This window comes from Polyodon spathula, chromosome 20 (assembly GCF_017654505.1).
Source record: "Polyodon spathula isolate WHYD16114869_AA chromosome 20, ASM1765450v1, whole genome shotgun sequence".
Lineage (NCBI taxonomy): Eukaryota > Metazoa > Chordata > Actinopteri > Acipenseriformes > Polyodontidae > Polyodon > Polyodon spathula.
In genome coordinates this window covers 417959-439071 of record NC_054553.1, presented here as the reverse complement: position 1 = coordinate 439071, position 21113 = coordinate 417959, and the positions used below count along the sequence as shown (strand labels likewise).

At 41.7% G+C, this 21113-nt stretch overlaps 1 protein-coding gene across 7 annotated transcripts in view; it reads right to left on the bottom strand.

Annotated features, from left to right (window-relative positions):
- The window catches only part of LOC121295268 (AF4/FMR2 family member 2-like), a 127895-nt gene extending 114609 nt beyond the window's left edge, over window positions 1-13286 (bottom strand). For all 7 annotated transcript variants that reach the window (XM_041219716.1, XM_041219717.1, XM_041219718.1 and 4 more), the window contains exon 1: window positions 13039-13286. In XM_041219716.1, the coding sequence (XP_041075650.1) occupies window positions 13039-13091 (53 nt within the window). In that variant the 5' untranslated portion in view covers window positions 13092-13286. The remainder of the gene's footprint in view (window positions 1-13038) is intronic.
- Window positions 13287-21113: the final 7827 nt, after the last annotated feature.

The window sequence follows — 21113 nt, the reverse complement described above, 5'->3', positions numbered from 1 at the left end:
TATAATAATAATAATAATAATAATAATAATATGTACTCAGTCTCGCTATATAAAGTATATATGGACTGGAAAAGAGGGCCACAGTGGAAAATGATTGCCCTGAGGCAAGACTATTGTCACAGACAAGGGGTTATAATGCCTGAAGTCATGCATGAATATGAATATGAATATATATATATATATATATATACACACACACACACACACACACACACACACACACACACACACACACACACACACTGTAGGCAAATAGATTGGGTGATGATACCTAACCCACAGCAGTCAGTTTCTGTTCTCTTGACCTTTACCAGTACATGACGCACACAATTGCTCACTTCTCTTCATTTAAAGGCCGTTTGCATGAAGCACCTGCAGTGCTTTTTAACAAACCCTTGTTTGCAATAACTGGAGAGAGAAAGAATCTCAGAAGGAGGATGACATTCTGAATCTTTTCAGAGGGAAACTGCCAGTCCTGTTTAAAATATGAGAGTGAGCTGAATGCCGCTCAGCCACTTAGCATTCAGTTTGTGTCCTCAAGTTGCTCCAGGTGAGAATGAAACCTGTGTGCCGGAGTGGACCGCAAAGTATCCTGTGGACATGGAAACAAAGGAGACGAGATATGGGGAAGCTGCTCTATATAATGCTAGTGATCCCACAGGAAAGTGGCTGTTGTAGTGGGTATAAAATAGAATCTCCTAGCTGAACTCAAAGTACTCCTCATGTTGTTTGGGTTCCCTTGTATGTGTATGGGCTGATTGACTGGAACATCCTGATCACAGTTCTGCCTTTAGGTTCCACTTCTCTGAGTTAGTGTGTCAAAAGCTTTGCCCTTCACACTCTACCCACCCGTAATAATGATGAGCTTCAGAGCCTGTTTCAGAGCGCAAGCTCACCAGGGACCTCATGCATTTACATTCAGAGCCTGTTTCACAGCGCACACTCACCAGGGACCTCACGCATTTACATTCAGAGCCTGTTTCAGAGCGTACTCACCAGGGACGTCACGCATTTACATTCAGAGCCTGTTTCAGAGTGCACACTCACCAGGGACCTCAGGCATTTACATTCAGAGCCTGTTTCAGAGCGCACACTCACCAGGGACCTCATGCATTTACATTCAGAGCCTGTTTCAGAGTGCACACTCACCAGGGACCTCACGCATTTACATTCAGAGCCTGTTTCAGAGCGCACACTCACCAGGGACCTCATGCATTTACATTCAGAGCCTGTTTCGGAGTGTACTCACTAGGGACCTCATGCATTTACATTCAGAGCCTGTTTCAAAGTGCACACTCACCAGGGACCTCATGCATTTACATTCAGCGCCTGTTTCAGAGCGCACACTCACCAGGGACCTCATGCATTTACATTCAGTGCTGTACTGTAGCGCTCACAGTTTCTCAACAGCATTTGATGACACCTCTATGTCAGATACGCTCCACGTAGTAACAGCACTTCTGAGAAACAAACAGACTGATAATAATAACCTAGAGGTATTCCAGACCCCGAATTACATGTATAAATCCTGGTAGATATATACCGGTGTACAGTACACAGCAGCCCTGCATAACAGTGCCTCTGCAGTATGTCAGTAACATGGCTATAGCACTTACTATTTTGATTTAATCCTTGTCAAAGCGTCCAACTTCTCATTGTGCATTAATAGACTGTGACACAGCAGCAATAAAAAACATGAAAAGAACACCAGGTTCAGCACAATGATTTATATGCACAGAGTTTGATACCAGCATGATGTTCAACAGTGTGATATGGAAATGTAGAAAAGACTCACAACACAAAGACGCCTTTCCTTGGGTTGCAATGTGAGCGATTTAACGGTGCAGACAGTGTGATGTGTGCATGTGTGATTGCACTGATTCACCAATACCTGCTCTGCACATTAGTGGGCCTTCTGCTAACACACGTCACCAGGGTGCTTGTCCTTGGGGATTCTTTTACTGTACAGCTGGGGCTGGAAGGTTTCCATGGAAACAGATTTACAGTTAATACAACTGCCGTAGTGACCTAAATAGCTTTTTTTTTTTCATGGACAGCTTGAGAAATCCATTTCATGTTTGTATTTTATGTAATCTTCTCTTCAGAATATAGTAGTGTATTAAGTAAGTGTGGTTTATTTATTTATTTATTTTTAAATACAGTACTAGGAAACAAGTTTTACAAGCTCTCATCCACAGCAAGCGGAGCGACAAAGCACTAATCAATACTGCCAGGGCCAGAGTCTGTCCTGTTCTGAGTGAATCAATCAAAGAGGATCTAATTCTCACACTTACTATTCTTGACATGCAATGACGCCTTCCCATAAATAAGGAGCTTGCAAGAAGTCATTTGATTATGTTTGGATCATAACAGAAGGCTGTGTGCACACTTTGCTCTTGAGTCAAGCCTTGAAAGGGAGGCATTACTGCAGTCGACTACCTGTGGAGTGTGTAGACCGAATCCTGATCTCAATGAAAGATTCTCTTCAAGGAGCTCTAGTGCAGCACATATAGAACAGATACAGCACAGCAAAGCCCAGCCCTGACACACTTCACTGGGGAGTGGGTCACACACACAGAGCCGTCATTCGCTCCGGGTTCAGGTATGAGCTGGTATATATATATATATATATATATATATATATATATATATATATATATATATATTAATATATATATATTGGAGTCATACCTTAATAGATAACAATAAACCCTTATTGAACCCAGTTTGCCAAATGTGACCAAACGACAACATACACCAATGTTAAACGCCTGCCCACAATGCCTTTCTCATCTTTACATTGCATCTGGAGATACTGACACTGTGGACACAGCCGCATATCATTAATATCTTTAATATCTCATAGTCTTCACCCAACCTGTCGCAACATTTGACTGTCGAAACAAAGGAGTTTCAGCGACGCTTTATTTCAATGTTAACAACTACTGTACATTACCTACACATTAACATATGTTAACCTAATGGTTTGTTACTATAGTAAGCTGTCTAAAAACAATGAATAAGTACGATTATCTCAAAAAAATTATTATTATTATGAATAATTACCTTGGGAGTTGAAAATCATTAAGTGCGGGTTTCTACCTAAAAATGACAGACATGTTGCTACATATGAACTAATTCCAAGCACTGAGACTCAGTTATGAACATGTTAGCAAGCTAGTTATTAAGCCTTAATAGATGAAAGAAGGGCCCATTAACACAGAGCGAACAAGTTACAATCAATAGCATCCATAAAATCCCATTATGTTACATTATAATAAACAGCAAATTAATTGGACATTAGTGTTGCATCAGTAAGCTACACATTGCAGCAGCTGCCAAATAAACCAGCCCTGGATCTCTCAGCCAGCGTTGCCATGATACTTCAAATAAACCAGCCCTGGATCTCTCAGCCAGCGTTGCCGTGATACTTCAAATAAACCAGCCCTCGATCTCTCAGCCAGCGTTGCCGTGATACTTCAAATAAACCAGCCCTGGATCTCTCAGCCAGCGTTGCTGTGATACTTCTAGAAACAAACAAGGTTTGACGCATTCATTCATTCACAGGCAGACCCACCATCTGTATCCATCCTCAGCTGCACGTAATGTGCTCAGTATATATCACAACCTTTCACAGCTTGTGGGAAAAGCAATCCACTAATTCTGCCTCATGTATATTGGTAACGCAAAGCATGTGTGTAGCATGGAATTGACTGAACGGTGCACTTAATTCATGTACGTTATGGAATAAACGGCTGAGAGAAAAAAAAACCTCCACGCTGAACTAATCTTGTTTATGGTTTTGGCACATCATGCTTTGTGCTTTAAATGTGAAACTACATTATTAAGTAATCCTTAGTGGAATCTGCAGTTCCATCATCCAATACCAATTATAGCTCACAACTGCACAGTAAACATGCCGCAATGAAACAGGCAATCCATTCTTGATGTGAATAAGATCAGTGACAGTTCAATGTGGCCTTGTTTTAGACAAAAAGAAATCAGGCTGCAATCTGCCTCTGACACACTTGTTTTTAATTACCACCCCATTTGCATAATGAATGCATCTTTTAATAAGAGCATTTCTACATGATTTAACAGGGCTCCTAACAGCACATGCAACGGGACCCTGTACAGGAATGCTAGTTCACATGTCAGCAGTGCCCGTCTGAAGAGGGCTGTCTTGCCCCTTGTGCAGAACCTTACCCACACCTGAACGGGAGCTCTGTGCTCAAGCGGCAGGGTGCAATCTGCTCACCTGAACGGGAGCTCTGTGCTCAAGCGGCAGGGTGCAATCTGCTCACCTGAACGGGAGCTCTGTGCTCAAGCGGCAGGGTGCAATCTGCTCACCTGAACGGGAGCTCTGTGCTCAAGCGGCAGGGTGCAATCTGTACTGAACGTTCAAACAAGTTCAAGGTACAGCATTTCAAACTTCTCATAACTGTTATTACTGGTTTCACGCAGTTTCATTTCCAGTTTAATAATTTGTTCTGTTCTGTGTGCAGTGAATATTCACTAGTCTTCGTACTAGTATAGAATTCATGTAAAAAAAATAATAATTAAAACACAAATTGAACAGCAAAAGAAATCAAAGCTGAACCTCCATCTCTACATGATAGTTCAATCCTCTTAATTTCCCCTAGCACTGGATGTGAGAAGGGAAGAGGTTAAGGTTATATTTCAGCACAGCAGGTGTGCACAATGCTACCACTCTGGCTGTGGCACTGACCACTTTCCCAGTAATGACAGACTTGTTAGACTGACTACATGATTCAATATATCTGTATATGAGAGAGAGAGAGAGAGAGAATGAATTAATGTAGATAAATGAAATGGACCACTTTGCCGCTGCCTGGTCAGCCTATAATACTGTGTGCTTTACCTGTTGGAAAATGAAACAGACACTGCAGGTTTCATGTTACCTAAGCCTACCTTCATTGCAGTAACAGTGGTCGGTGTCCCAGTTCATAAGCTAACAAACACACACAAGCAGCTCCTCATAGCAAACTGCAGTTACTGCAGGTGCCAGGTAACCTCCACAATTAGTAACCATGTTTCTCACCAACAAGACTTGCGGGATTTCTGTGAATGAAGCAACGTTTACTTTGCGTAAACATGCTGACATGATTTCAATATCTGTCCCTCTTGTATTAACTGTACAGTTATGAAAGTGAAAGTAACATGTGGGCATGCTGTATCTTGATTAATTACTGAAGCAGTGATAACCCCACACAGAGGCAATTATCAGAGATTACGGAAGGGTTTTTTGGCAGTTAAAATGGTCCCTGCCGGCAATCTCCATTAATTTCCAATGTGCAGGGCATGATTGTAATTATAGTGCACTGCATGTCACAGAAGATATTGTGCATGATTGTGATTACAGTGCACTGCATGTCACTGAAGATATTGTGCATGATTGTGATTACAGTGCACTGCATGTCACTGAAGATACTGTGCATGATTGTGATTGCAGTGCACTGCATGTCACTGAAGATATTGTGCATGATTGTGATTGCAGTGCACTGCATGTCACTGAAGATATTGTGCATGATTGTGATTGCAGTGCACTGCATGTCACTGAAGATATTGTGCATGATTGTGATTGCAGTGCACTGCATGTCACTGAAGATATTGTGCATGATTGTGATTGCAGTGCACTGCATGTCACTGAAGATATTGTGCATGATTGTGATTACAGTGCACTGCATGTCACTGAAGATATTGTGCATGATTGTGATTGCAGTGCACTGCATGTCACTGAAGATACTGTGCATGATTGTGATTGCAGTGCACTGCATGTCACTGAAGATATTGTGCATGATTGTGATTACAGTGCACTGCATGTCACTGAAGATACAGATTGTACATTTTGGACTGCATTTCTGAAGCTGATTACTCCCAAATGCACCCAATAAAGTAAACAGCTTGTGCATTCAGTTCATTGGCTTGTCTTGAAGATGTTTCACATGAGTTTTAAAATTGGTGTTTTACTTTTTACTTTCAGAAGAAAATGTGCCAATGACAATTTTGAATAAATAGCTTTGGGAATCTAGCCCTTTATATCTTCTGTCTTAATGCATCTTAGATTTTGTATTCGGCAGAATTTTAGATGAAGTGTCTCTAAAAACTGTGATAGTCGCTACTGAGTAAATACATGTGTACAATACATGCACCCTTACATATCATTACAATGTTATTATGCATAGCTGCAATGTACTTAATGTGTACATCTTTTTGCAAGATCTAACCCTAACCCTTTTCTGCTGTAATTGTGTGGTTACATACATTGTGCAAAAAATGTTACACATTAAGTACATTGTAACTATGCATAATAACGTGTAAGTACACGTGTATTTACTCAGTATCTACTATGCAAATACACAGAAATTAGAGACACTTCATGTACCTTGTATTGTTCCTGCGGGGATAAAAAAGTTCCTCTTTGTGGTGCTTAGTGATAGTGCTTCTAGTGATGAGCGTGCAATGTAACCCTAAGACTGCCCAGGTGACAGAGAGATAGTCTCTTAATGCAGGTGTCAACAGCACTCTTCTCTGGGTCACGAAACACTAAGATAGCGGATGAGTGTTACAGTAGAGTAATTCAGTATTAGGCAGACCCCTAGTTTTGCATGCCTCCTGTTCACCACTGCATAACACAGGCAGCTCTTCCACTGTCACTGCAGCCGCTGCCCTTTGAAGCTCTAAACTAAATTGTTCAACAACATTAAGGTAAGCTATTAACTTGGCAGCCCCAGACTGCAGGCTTTCATGCTTCCTAACTAAAATTAATTGTTCATGGATTTCAATTATTTTTCTTCCACAGAATATTATTCAGTTGGAGTAATTCAATTATCTTTTTTAATGACAATCTCCGTTTCAGCTCCATTCGGAATTAGAAACACACCCAACCACCGCACAGTGCCTGCTTTCCATTCGTACAGGGAGTGCAAAACCGCGTGCCAAATAAAACAGCGTGACAAATCAAAAACCTTTTGCCAGCCACTGTACCTTTCTATTACTTTATACCTATATGTCTGTGCAAAACTTTAACGAACGATTTCAAAAGAATAACCCATGCAAAATGGGTATCTTTATATAATTATATAGTCATGCATTATATTATGGTAAATTAGGGGTCATTAAAAAAGGGTTTGTTTTTCTTCATAAAATATGCTTTTCTTGCCCTTACAGTATGCGAGTTCAAATACTTCAGATGGTCAGCTAGTTCTCTGATACCATGCTGCTACAGTAAATAAAAGATCTTCTATTGAAAATATGTTAACATACAATATAGCTATAACTCAATGAAGAAAAAATAATCATTAAGGAAATGCTCGACAAAACAGTGCTGTGTGTATATATATAAGCAGAGTTCCCAAGTCTTCTCTTGTTATCAATACTGTGGTAACGGCACAAACAAATGTGTAGGGAAACCCAGCTTTGAATCTTTCACAATGGGAAATGCCTAAGAACACAGAGAGGTGAATCAATGAAATACATAAATCACACACTGAAATTAAAAGGCTCACACAGGGAGCGCATCAGGTCTGCCATTCAACACCCATCTAGAGAGAAGTGGGTCAGGGGACTTAACCCACTAAGACTAATAAAGCAAATCTCCCTAAAGCTCCTGGGAAGCCAGAGCATACAGAACGAGTGCATGGGACACAGAACTAGAGCTCCACAGACTGTACAGTGTGCCCCCAACACCTATACAGGCTCTTCATGGGATACAGAACTAGAGCTCCACAGACTGTACAGTGTGACCCCAACAATGGGGCTAATGGTGAACTAGCCGCTCCCTTTATGCTGTGAAAAGGAATGAGGAGAAACACACTGCCATTGCACAGCAACCTTGAAATAAAGTCTGCTGTTTATGAATAGGACTGTAATCTCATTTTTCCATATTCCTTCCCATAACAGGAACAGTAAAGAAAGCCAAATGGAGCCAGCGATAACAGTATACGACCATTGTGTTAGAACAACAATATATTCACAGTCTAGCCAGGAAGAGATGTTTTCAAATTGCTGCAAAATGTCATTGTCAAAATAAGCAAAAGACAGAGCTAGAACATTTATTTAATTATCTATATGATGGTGGGATTTTTCTTTCACAGCAACAGCCCAACAAACAAAAAAACATGACTACTGTACAGCCCGATATACAGTTTACACACGACTGGAACACCCAAGCAGTGCTGCTGTTGCTGACCCTGCTGCAGATGCACACTGATTAACTGGTAAGAGAAGTCCACGACATGAGACCTTCTAGCGTTCCGGAGTCGATTTACTCAGCGTAGGATTTCTGGAGAACTCAGGACAGGCCCCTATCACCTGAAGCATGTCTAGCCCGGCTGCTAAGCTACACCTGATATTTGGCTGCTCCACTGCACACCACATTCATTGCAGTGCATCACACACCAGGAGAGTACAATAACAGGGATTAAACACTTTGCTTTCAGCTCCCAAATCCTGAGTCACATCGGAAGGTGCCTCTGTTTGCGTATGTCTTCTTAATCTATTACCCTGCGCAGACAAGGCTCTGTCAGGCTTGCTCAGGCTGTTCTCTGTTTAACTCCAATTCAGTAGATAATTACTGCAGGCCTCGTTAGGGTGATGGTAATTAACACTGTCATTAACTGTGGTGGTGCAGAGAATGCCAGGGAAGGGTTTAGCTGAAGTGCCAGGGTTAGCACCGGCAAGGGCTCTCCCTGATCCTCCTTGGCTCAGCTGCCTCTCCGAGTGCTGCGTTGAGCCACTCTTCCGCACTCAAGGAGTGACATTAGCCAGAGAAACAGGCGCGGGGCTGCAACTGGAAATCGCTCACAAACGTTGAGCACTGTGAAGAAAGAAATGAAAAAAGAAGACCGGGTCCTGTGCATATAAACTGTTTTACTTTGTCACACTTTCATCACAAAGAAGTTCCCTTAGTATAAAAATATCAATAATATTGTGAGTGCAGCACAAAAGCATGTAACTGAATATTACACAGTATACAGACAGTATTTCACTCCAGTCCCCAGACAGCTGAGATTTCCTTAGAGGGGCTGTGCCACCCACATCTAGGAAGGTCTGTTCCTCCGAATGCTCCTGTTAGCAGAACGGCTGAGCGAAGGACAGAAAACCAGCAAGGCCTCCCCTTCCCGGTGCATCATCCCAGCTCTGTCATTCAGCAGCATTCGGCCGCTTCGGCAAAAGTTCAAATAAGCCTTGGGACAGTAAAGTTGGCAGAGCTGCCCTTAAACCCAAGCCAAGAGCAGAGGAACAGTGGCAGGGCAGCAGCAGTGGCACTGAAACGAAAGGCACTGGCATGAGGTGCCAGCAGGCTGCCGGGCCGCGCCCTCCTTGAAAGCCAAGCACAAATGAGGCTGGCATTCCCTGCGACCAGTCTGCCATGTTGGTGGACAGTGTGTAAAGTGGTCAGCTGGCTGTCTCTTAGGGGCTCAAATGAGAATCAAAGAACCAGATAATAAGCGGAACCCAGAACTAAACAATACCAACAGATCCCTGCATGTCTAAAGTATTTGTTTCCTTTTTTTTTTTTTTTACTACTCACAGATTCTTCAAAACTCAACATTACTTATTCTTTCGTGTAAAACTCTGTTGCCAGTGCCTGCAAGTCTCTTGTGTATTTTAAATGTGTATGAAATACCAGGGAGGGTCAACCTTTAATATCTGAAATATGCAAGCCACTTTGATCTGTCACTTTAGAACTAACTCCTGTTTTTTGCATAATAAATAACACTTAACCAAATAATGAAGTAATGTAATATAATGCAATACAACAAAACACACTACCTGCGGTTTTTGTAACATTAACTTGGATTTTTCTCCTTTCACAAAATAGGAGTTCATTTTAAAAACTGGAAGAAAATATGACCCATCGTCTTTGGTTCACAGGCTATTCTGCAGTGAGTGCGCCTTCCCTATCGTTACCTTTGCAATTAATGAACTGTAAGCCCTGTAGATATAAAGAAACACACATTGTGTGCATTTACTTCTTTTCAAACCCAGAGTCTATTTTCTCACAGAACTGTAAAATTCTATTTTATTAAACTCAACACATGTTCCACCTAAAGTAGCATGAGTTTGATCAAATAAAAATCAATACCCCTGTAACAAACAATGCCCTCCGCTTGAAAGCAATCATGATAGAAAACGATCCTCTACTTTCATGCGTAATGCGTTTGTTTTCTGGTGTGCAGTCCTGGAAACACAGTGTGTTTAAGGGAAGTTATGCACTTTGCACGCGTCATGATGACAAGCAAACAAATCCTGTCCACGCTGGCTATATGCAATGGGGCAAAACAGCAATTTGGGGGTGATAAATATATCAGATCTAACACTCTTGAGCAACTCACCATGCCGAACACACAGCAAGGCAAAGACTACAGCAAAGAACATGATGCAAGACTCTAACTATAGCATAGTGCATGGCACCGACTTTACCTCTTGGCACTTCAACTGAAAAGACCACTATACTGTACAATGCATCCTTCAGTGCCTCACATGGCAGTAAAACATTTTGCAATTCCTGTAGTTCAGGAGGGTGGTCTCCTGATCAGGAGTTCACCATCAAGGCGAGCCCATACGATTGCCTGGCCAGTCACTGTAATGATTGCCTGGCCGGTCACTGTAATGAGTGCCTGGCCGGTCACTGCTGCTGTATCTGAGCCCTGGGAGCACAGAGGCCTGCAGTCTCGACTGCCTCCTCAGTCTCTCGATCACTGACCTCAGAAGAGATCCTTTGTTATTCGACATGTAGAATCTACAACAGACAATAGGTGTGCACAAGCAAAACTAAGTGGTTTTAATTAGACAGCTATACTCCTAGCATGCATTCCTGCAAACGCTTCCCCAGAGCTGCCTCTGTTTGAATACTCAGAGCAGGTCTGGCAAATGAAGCCAATGGCTGAGCTGCCAAGTAATTGTTAAGTAGCCGTAAGGCACTATAAACTGAGAGAGAGAGAGAGAGAGAGAGAGAGACAGAGAGAGAGAGAGAGAGAGAGAGAGGGATGATGAAGAAACGAGAGAGTGGTCTGGTATTCAGATGGCTGTCTCAGTCCTGATGTCACACACACAAATACCTTTAAACTCTCTATTAATACAGCCATCTACAGTGTTTAAGGCTTTTCCAGAGGACACTTTGCTAGCTATGCAATAACAACTGGATTACAGAAGCACATTTTCAAAAAGCAACTATTGATTCATTTGGTACAATAACTCCAACTGTAAGTGGTCTGTGATGCAACAAGAATACTGAACCACCAACTGCCAGCCTGGCACTTCAGCAGAGCACTGGCAGTGTGCTGCTCAGAGCTGTGCAAAACAACACACAGCATTCTGAACCACCAACTGCCAGCCTGGCATTTATGTTGAATGTTTTAAACAACACCACACTGGGTATACATCATGCGTTAGCTAATAAATATTTTCTTCATAAATATATATATTTTTGTTTTCTTATTAATAATCAATTTTTTTGTTTTCTTAAACAAATTAAATAAACAAAATAAGAGGATCCAAGAGAAAGAATATGACCAGAACTGGATAATTCCAAATACCCCCCACCAGCAGTTCCACATTTCACCACCAGTGGGGGTTGTGATTACAGGTGTCTAGAAAGTCAACAAGACCAGCGATTATTTTTGACATAACAATAACAACGACTATTGTTAAGAGAAAGGAATGCATTATCTATCCAAGATCAATAAACATGACATCACTAGACAATACAATGTATTATATACAGTAGCCAGATAACTCTTACCTCAACCCTTATTCTGTGAAGCTGTCAGTCTGTGACAGTTACTATTCAAGCAATGCCTGATCAGTTAAACGTGTTTAACAAGTAATGCTGCAGGAGGCGTTTATACAGCCCTGCATTCCTGTATAGGTGCTGCATGTTTCATTACAGTGTATTGTGATACATCAGGGCATGAATATACTGGGGTGCAAACCTTGCTGACACTGTGATGCCCGTCCCATTGAATGCATTGGTTTAAACGTAGTCCACAGTAAACAGACCAAAAACATTCTCTAGAAGGGAAATAAATCAATTGTCAATACATTATAACCCATTGGAACTGCATCAAACTTCATAGCAGTGGACTGCACAAAACAAAAAGAGCTTTCAGCTAAACACAGAAACAGTGTTGCGTCTATTAAAAATACACACACGCACATGAAGAATTGTAATGATGACAGGCAATTGAAAAGGATTGTTTTGACGACAAAGTCCCACAGGTTACAAATGGCAGCTTTGTACATATTCATTGTTATCTTTGTGTTATCTCAACAGCAATGCACTATCGCTGAAGTGCGGGTCAACTTCAAATAATGCAAATGCAACAGAAAGTCAAACAGTGGCTTGACAGCGTGGTCTGTGATGGGCAGATAAAGTGTACTTGAACATACATGACTTGCATTGGCCGTCTTATCTGAGAAAGGCACTTTGAGCAATCAAACGATGTGCAACAGAAGGCAGAAAAACACGGTGCGCACATTGTAACCTTTATCTGTGCCAACACAAAACAAACCCACGAAGGAATGTAATGCCCAGAGCGTGACGGGAATGCGTGCCAGCGGCACACTGCCAACCACAGTGGAGGAATATCTCGCTATCAACTGTATGCAACTTAAAAAAAAATTAAAAACATGAGCCACAATAATAAGAATACAAAAAAAAACCTCAACTCAACTTAAACCGCAAATGAAGCACTAGGTGGCACTGTTTCCCCATCTCAATCTCTCTCTCTTTTCTCCAAGCTCTTTTATACGCCACTGACAAATACTGTACTGTATATAACAAAAATCGCACATATATGTACATGTAAAAGATAGCAAACTCCAGACCAGCTGCGACCATCACAACCGTCTAGGCACACACACAGGCGCACGCGGGCAATGCAAACCCGGCTAGATGGAGGGATGCTGCCAGAATGGCATGGACGGGAAGCATAGGCTCATCATAACAAAGCCCTCACACAAAATAAACAGTAGACACATATTTAAACACAATGGAAATGTTAAACTTACCACTGTTGCTCCAGTTCCCAATCCCTAAAGAAGTCAAACTCGAATAGGTCCATGACTGCTCCCCCGCTGTCTGAATTAGATAAGGAACCGGTGCCTGCTCAAGTGTGCGCGCTAGCCCGCATATACACCAACTGTGTGCGTGTTCTGTTAACAGTAACTAGCTGTACTGTACGTGTTCAGCTGAGCTGACACACTCAGTGAGAGAATGCTACAGCCCCGACTGCCTGCCTGCCTGCTTGCTTGCTTGCTTTGCTGGCTCAGAGGCAGGCTCGACACCGCACACAGCGAGGAAGGCGGAGCTCCAGGCACCCAGAAGCCATGGCATGGAGCGGGCGCATTAGCAGCTAAAGGATCTGGCATATAATATGAAAATAAAAAAGGTGGAATAATGACAGCGCTGAACTGTCAAAATCAGCTGTTTGAAAGTGTGGGGTTGATGTGACACAGTGCGATTTATTTGTGTGTAACATTATGCTTGTTACATCTTTACATGCAAGTGCAAAAATCACAATGGATTGAAACCATTATAATTATTAATAACTATTTGCTTATAATAATTCATTATAAGAAAACAGCTATTTATAATAATATAACACTACTTTTAATAACACTTCATGCTGCTGTCATTGCAGAATTGAAGGAGAACATTTGCATTTTGTGGTTCATGTATTTATTTGTTACTTGAATTATCGAATCGCAGCCTATATTAATATCTCTGCATTACTGGATACATGCTGTACACGTTTCTCTAGGACACAACAAAGGTCAGCATGACATGAGCCAACAATTACATTGGCCAGGGATGTCTGGGCAAGACGCAAAAAAGACAGGTAAGCATGAAATCTCACTAGATAAGATGTCTTTACTCATTCTAGGATTTCCGGGGAATCCCATAGGACTAACGGCGATACGCAGAGCCTGAACCGCGGCGTCTCATCTGCAGACCTGAATGAGCCGTTATCCCCCGGAGTCAAGAAGGCTCCATTTCCATGGCAATGAAGAGGAGAATGCTCCAGCATCTTGCACTGCTCATTAGCACCCATGTGCTTGTGCTGCTGCCAGTACTGTAACTAGGAGTCCCTGGAAACGAGCGACAGCAGCTCTGTGCTGCACAGTTCATTCTTCACTAGCAGGGACCACACTCTCGCTATCTGACAGGGTGGGTGTAGAGTATTCAATCAGACACGTGGCACCGTTCACTTTAGGGCAAGGAAACCTGGCCAGGGGACCTCAGACAAAGGGTCACCCCAGGTCACAGAGGGTGCACTACCAGTGTACTGGCGTTATTGTGAATCCAATTAATTTCGAGCAGGACCTCTGTTATCCACGTCAAGCAGTGTGCACCTAATTCAGCGTCCCAAATGCTGCAGTCACAGCATTTGCACACATTGTGTTTGCAATTAATTGTTAAATTAAGATCTGCAATTAGCGTTTGGCACTGTGCTGTGCACCAAAATTATAATAATAATAACACAAGATAAAATGAGAACTTATACTGGGATATTCAGTACAATGTTAAATGTTATTATATATATATATATATATATATATATATAATATATATATATATATATATATATATATATATAACATTAAAAAAGAAAAACTGGTGTACCATAAGATGCAAAATCAAAAAGAAAAAGTTCATGTAGGTACACAAAAATGTGAACAATTGATAAAAAAAATAAATAAATCAATTCTAATCATGTTTCGGACTAGGCTATGCAGTCACATGAAATAGCATGAGTGAGTGTGCAGGGAAGCCTGGTCGCGTGTGTTTAACACACTGCCTTTCCTGATGCAGCTTTTAAAAGAGCTGGAATCTATCTTTAAAGGACATCTCTTATGACACAGAGAAGGAAAACAACTAAAACACACACACCCACATATCCGAGGGCCTCAGTCCGTTTATTTGGTGTCCATTCGTTCTGCACTGTACATCCTTTGTGGTTATGCTTGTGCAATTGTTGCTTCCTGATTTCCACTGGCAAGGCTACAATGCCTCTTGTTGCCGCTGTGGGCTGTTACAGTATGTTACATGCCAGCGGAGCAGACCTACAGCGAGCTAGCAAGTGCGGAACAATTTGCAAGGTGCAGCAGAGCTCTGGTGTTCCAAAAGACGTTTGTGGTTTTCTATAAAATTCACACACACACACACACACACACACACACACACACAGAGTGCTGCAGATGCTTTGCATCTCAATGTGCCTCACAGCTGGTAATAATAATCATTCTCAATGTATCAACCTCACTCACATGGGCAATGCCTGCCTTGTGGACCAAATAAAGTCCCAGTATGGGGGCAGATTGATTGGAATCAAGCTATAGCTCTTATATAATTCAGAAACATATTTCAGCAGGCTGCATTAAGATGAATCATCACCCTTTTCAAGGGTATCCTAAATGGTGGCACAGAAGGCAGCAGCAACCAGCTTCACAAGTTCGATACATCGTTATTGGAAACTGCACCACAGACTTGGAATCAGTCCTTAAGAGCAATTAGTGCATGGCACCATCTGGTGCTGACAGAATAGAATATCAGCAATAGCGCTCGTAAAAAGAAAATTGCTACATCTCCTCTACATAAAACAAAAAATAAAAAGCAGATAAGCTTATCCAGACAGTTACACCTAATTAAACCCTGTCCCTCAGTTTTCTTGGACACAATGAAAGGCATTCATCTTGCTTGAGAAACTAGGAATGACCTTCTGCGACCCGTCTTCAAAGCAAACAGAAAAACAAAAATATCCATTACTGATGACATTTGTTTTGTTAATATCCCTAGCATTCTGTAGTGCATGCATGCCTGTATGTATGTATGTATGCATGCATGCATGCATGCATGAACAGGTAAAGGTCTCTGTGGCAACAATAATGAGGGTCACCATGAGCTTCCACTGTGTTGCTTGCTAATTGGCCATGCTTCCCCCAGTCTGCAGTTTAGCGTTCATACCTACTGAGTGACAGATGTTAATTAGCGCTCTTCCCTGTGCCTCCGTTATAATCCTGAGACCAGTCCCTTTGGGATCCCTGCACTAGCTCTCAGATCCACGAATAGTGAATCTGTTTGTATAAATAAGTGAAGAATGCCATATGATTCAGCAATGTCTGGGGCGCAGCGAGTTATAAAGAACTTCATCATGAATTAGGGAGTTTGTATATACTGCCGCACAGTAGATCAGCATTTCAAAAACACCTCCTCTCTGTTTTTATCTATTGAGCTGTCTATCTGGCACGCTAGCAGGCTGCCTCTGATTTCCCCACCTTCCCATCAGCACATAAAGGATAGGAAACACTTTGACCAGGGATTCAAATATTGCGTGTTAGTTGTTCTAACATGTTAGAGGTGCCCAATTCAACAAGGCTAAAATAAATGTCAAATATTAACAAATGGATTTTACTTGATTAATGGTCAGATCATCTATCAGCAGTCAGTTAATGGATGGTACTAATATCAGTTTCACCTAATAACAATGTTAATATAACAGTATGATTCACAATAAAGAACATGTTACCAGTCATTAGCAGATAGTTCTACAGTAGGTGTTGGTGGTACTCAACTCCGGCCCTCCAGGTCTTTATTCCAACCAGGTCCTAAATTAGTTAATTGACTCATAACAGCTTCAATTAACTACATTAGTACCTGCTTGGAGTGAAAACCAGGACTGGAATAGATCTTGCGGGAGAGAGTTGAGTACTACTGTGTTAGTACATAAACCTGAGACAAGGGTTACATTCTGGAGGCGAGTAAAATGCATATCTTCACATGGTAGCTGCTAACTGGTAATAAAGGGATCTTTCACACAAAGGCCAGCAATGACCTTACAGTAAATAGAACTGCTGAGGAGCCACGCTGGCCCAAGTCAGTCCTTCCACTCCTGGTCTTCATTCCAACCCTGCTCTAAATTGCTTAATTGAACCAATTAACCCTCCAGCCAGACCCTGAAGTAGTTCATTATCTTACTGTACCTGTTAAAGCTGGACTGGAATAGCCCTCCCAGACTGTGATTGAACAGGCCTGGTTCAGAGGATTAATCCAGGACTGTGATTGGACAGGCCTGATTCAGAGGACTAATTCAGGACAGAATGAAGACAGAATTTGAACAGCATAAAACAGAACTAAAAAGTACTGTACAGTAGCTACATTTAAATTAAAAAAAAACAATTTACAGCAGACTCATGTCCAGAGGGCTCCTCTCTTTGCACAGCAGTCAGCTGGAACAGGCACAAACTGTGAAGAAAAATGATGGGCTGTAAACATATATATACTAGAGCCTGTGGCATACTGAAACATTTCTATCAGCCTGAGGTTTATATTTTAGATGACTTCCCATGCAAGGCATGCGTAGCAATGAGTTCATTACAGTACTTAATGTGACGAGTATGTAAAGTACACACACACTAACAGAGAACGAAGCTTGATGGTGTCACTGTTAGAAGCTGAAAGGCTTTCATTTGTTTTATACTTAATTACAGATACTATCTCATCTTCTAGCCATCGTATTGAGTATTAGTGCTAATCAGGCTGCCATCACGAGTTACAGGTGTGTTTACAATATAGAAGAATAAAGATAGTGCGAGGCATTTAGCCTGCTGTGTGTAAACATAGACACTGTGCTGCTCATAGCAACGGCTCCACTTATGTATTACCGCTTGCAGGTTTTTTCTCTCTTTTTTCCTGTCTGAACTGACATTTGCATTGTGAGCATCATCTGTTCTGCGCTCAGCAGAGAGAATGTTTTTTTTTTTCCCCCCACCAGCAGAAATAATGACCAGATAGACAGAGGTCTTTGAAAAACCAGAATCAAAGAATCCATGCTGCGGTGATCCGGGGAGATTGGTAATGAAGGTGTTTTCAGTGGGAGAGCAGCATTCGTGTGCGGCTGTCAAGAAGCCCAAACATTTCATATCGTCGACACATGTTCATACTGCTGCAATTCCCAGGACCCTGCCTGATACTGTCACACTGTTGTGGCAGCCAAAACAGCTCAGCAAAACAAACACAAAAAAACCCAACTGGACTGGATAGGATTGGACTGCAGCCAGTGAGCCAATGCACTGTAATAGGTTCTAAACTCTTAACTAGCAGTGAAAAAGCACCAACCCCTTTATATGGAGTGCAGTAGGGCAGTGTGTCTCAGTGCAATGCACAGTGCAGAGAAGGAGGTTCTGATGTTCAACACATTACATCTTCATCCCGTTCCTATCTGGAACAATGGTCCCCAGCTCCTACCTTCGAGGTGCATTCCAGTCCAGGACTGTGCTCCAATCAACTCAGAAATTAATAAGTACTATCAAGTAATGCAGGACTTCACTGAGAAATAAATGTGTGTGTGTGTATGTACAGTGCCTATAAAGCCTACAACCCCTTTCTAAATGTTCACCTTTTGCTGCCTTATAGCCAGGAATTAAAATGCATTCAAATAGTCTACACATCTTACCCCACAACTTCCAAATGAAAAAAATATTCTAGAAATTTTTAGAAAATGAATTATAAAAACTGAAATAGCTTAGTTGGAGAAGTGTCCACCCCCCTTGTAATAGCAATCCTAAATTAGCTCAGGTGTAACCAATTGCCTTCAAAATCACACACCCAGATAAGTGGCCTCCACCTGTGTTAAACTGTAGCGATTCACATGATTTCAGGATAAATTCAGCAGTTCCTGTAGGTTCCCTCTGCTGGGAAATGCATTTCAAAGCAAAGACTCAACTATGAGCACCAAGGCGCTTTCAAAACTCCGGGACAAAGTTGTTGAAAGGCACAAATCAGGGGATGGGTATAAAAAAAATATCAAAGGCCTTGAATATCCATTGGAGCACACGATTATTAAGAAGTAGAAGGTGTGTGGCACCACCAAGACCCTGCCTAGATCAGGCCGTCCCTCCAAACTGGATGACCGAGCAAGGAGACTGATCAGAGAGGCTACCAACAGGCCAACAGCAACTCTGCAAGAGCTACAGGCTTTTATGGCCAAGACTGGTCCAAGTGTGCATGTGACAACAATATCCTAAGCACTCCACAAATCTGGTCTGTATGGTTGGGTGGCAAGAAGGAAACCATTACTCAAGAAGGCCCACTTTGAATCCTGTTTGAAATATGCAAAAAAACACTGAGGAGATTCTGTAGCCATGTGGCAAAAAGTTTTTTTGTCTGATAAAACTAAAATGGAACATTTTGGCCTAAATGCAAAGTGTTATGTTTGGTGCAAACCCAACACAGCACATCACCCAAAGAACACCATCCCTACTGTGAAGCATGGTGGTGGCAGCATCATGTTATTGGAATGTTTCTCATCTGCAGGGACCGGGGCACTTGTCAGGATAGAAGGGAAAATGAATGGAGTAAAGTACAGAGAAGTCCTTGAGGAAAACCTGCTGCCCTCTGCAAGAAATCTGAAACTGAGACGGAAGTTCACCTTTCAGCATGACAACGACCCAAAGCACACAGCCAAAGATACACTGGAATAGCTAAAGAACAAAAAGGTAAATGTCCTCGAGTGGCCCAGTCAGAGCCTAAATCCAATCGAAAATTGGTGTCATGATTTGAAGATTGCTGTCCATCAACGCTCCCCAAGGAACTTGACAAAGCTTGAATAGTTTTGTAAAGAAGAATGGTCAAATATTGCCAAATCTAGGTGTGCAAAGTTGGTAGAGACCTATCCCAACAGACTCACAGCTGTAATTGCTGCCAAAGGTGCTTCCACCAAGTATTAACTCAGGGGGGTGGAGACTTATCCAATTATGATTTTTCAATTGTGTACTTTTAATATATAATTTCTCAATAAAAACTTTTTTCCCCTTAACATTGTGGAGTAAAGTGTGTAGATAAGTGGAAAAATTCCTCATTTAAATGCATGAAACTCTGAGGCACTGACAAAACAAAATGTGAAAAAAGTTCAAGGGGGTGTAGACTTTCTATAGGCCCTGCATGTATATATGCATATCTGGAGTTGAAAGATGATCAGACAGTAGATTCACTGTTCCAAGTAAGTGTGCACAGAATTGTCCTCTAACACCCTGTGAGTCTACGGCTGTTCTGTCTAGCTACATACGCGTTTTATGAAAAGTGGGAATTAAAGGGGTAATAACCAAATCTTTAAAAATAATTTACTACCTCTGATTGGCACCAATAAATTCTCCCAAGCCGCTAGTCATTTCTATAAAGCCCATTATTTTCCCTGCCAACACCCAAACTTGTTTAATTGACTGCCCAACTGGTCTACAGATTGATAACATGGATGGTTATCTGTACTGTAGATTAAAGCTGCATTTCAATGTGCCTGTATCTGTCTGTCTGTGTTTCTATCCATCTACCTCCTGTTTGTCTTTATCTGTTATAGGGTGAAGTTATTCTTTTTTGATGGTACCTATTTCAAGATGAGTTATTATGGCTAAACAGGGATTAGTCGCCAGTTTGGACAGACTAGTGAATTAAACACAAACCACTGAAACTCTCACAATTACAAAAAAACAGTCTAATCAGTAGTTCTACCGGTTAAAAATACCCAGGTGCTGTTGCAGTGCGGCATGTAAAAACACATCTGGGAGAGTGTCCTTTCCTGACCCCAGCGCAGCTGTGCTTTAATATTTAAGACAGTCCCGGCCACTCTTGATGTCAACGGGGATTTCAGAATTGCTTTTTTAAGCCTGATTTGACACCCGTACAATTGCTTTAGTCCTCCACTTCTAAATATGTTCCTTATGCAGGCCACAGAGAAAAGTGTGTACGATCCTGAATAGGTGGCTTTGTGACCTGCAGGAGCCCAAGCGGTTCCCAATGCACACAGTATTGCGGTCCTGCGGTGTCAGGCTGTGGGCTGTCATGGCAGGTATGTAAGTATGCCAGCCTAGCAGAGCTACAGATAGGATACACAGAAATGAGAACCGCAAAGTAAACATTCCTTCCATTGCAAAACCTAACCCTTGGTAACTTTACAAGCCTGTCAAATTATAACCTGCAAAAGCATTAACCTGCAACAACATGATGAACACAAGAACAAACATTTACAGCATTTAGAGTCATTTAAAAGAACAAACATTTACAGCATTTAAAGTCATTTAAAAGAACAAAC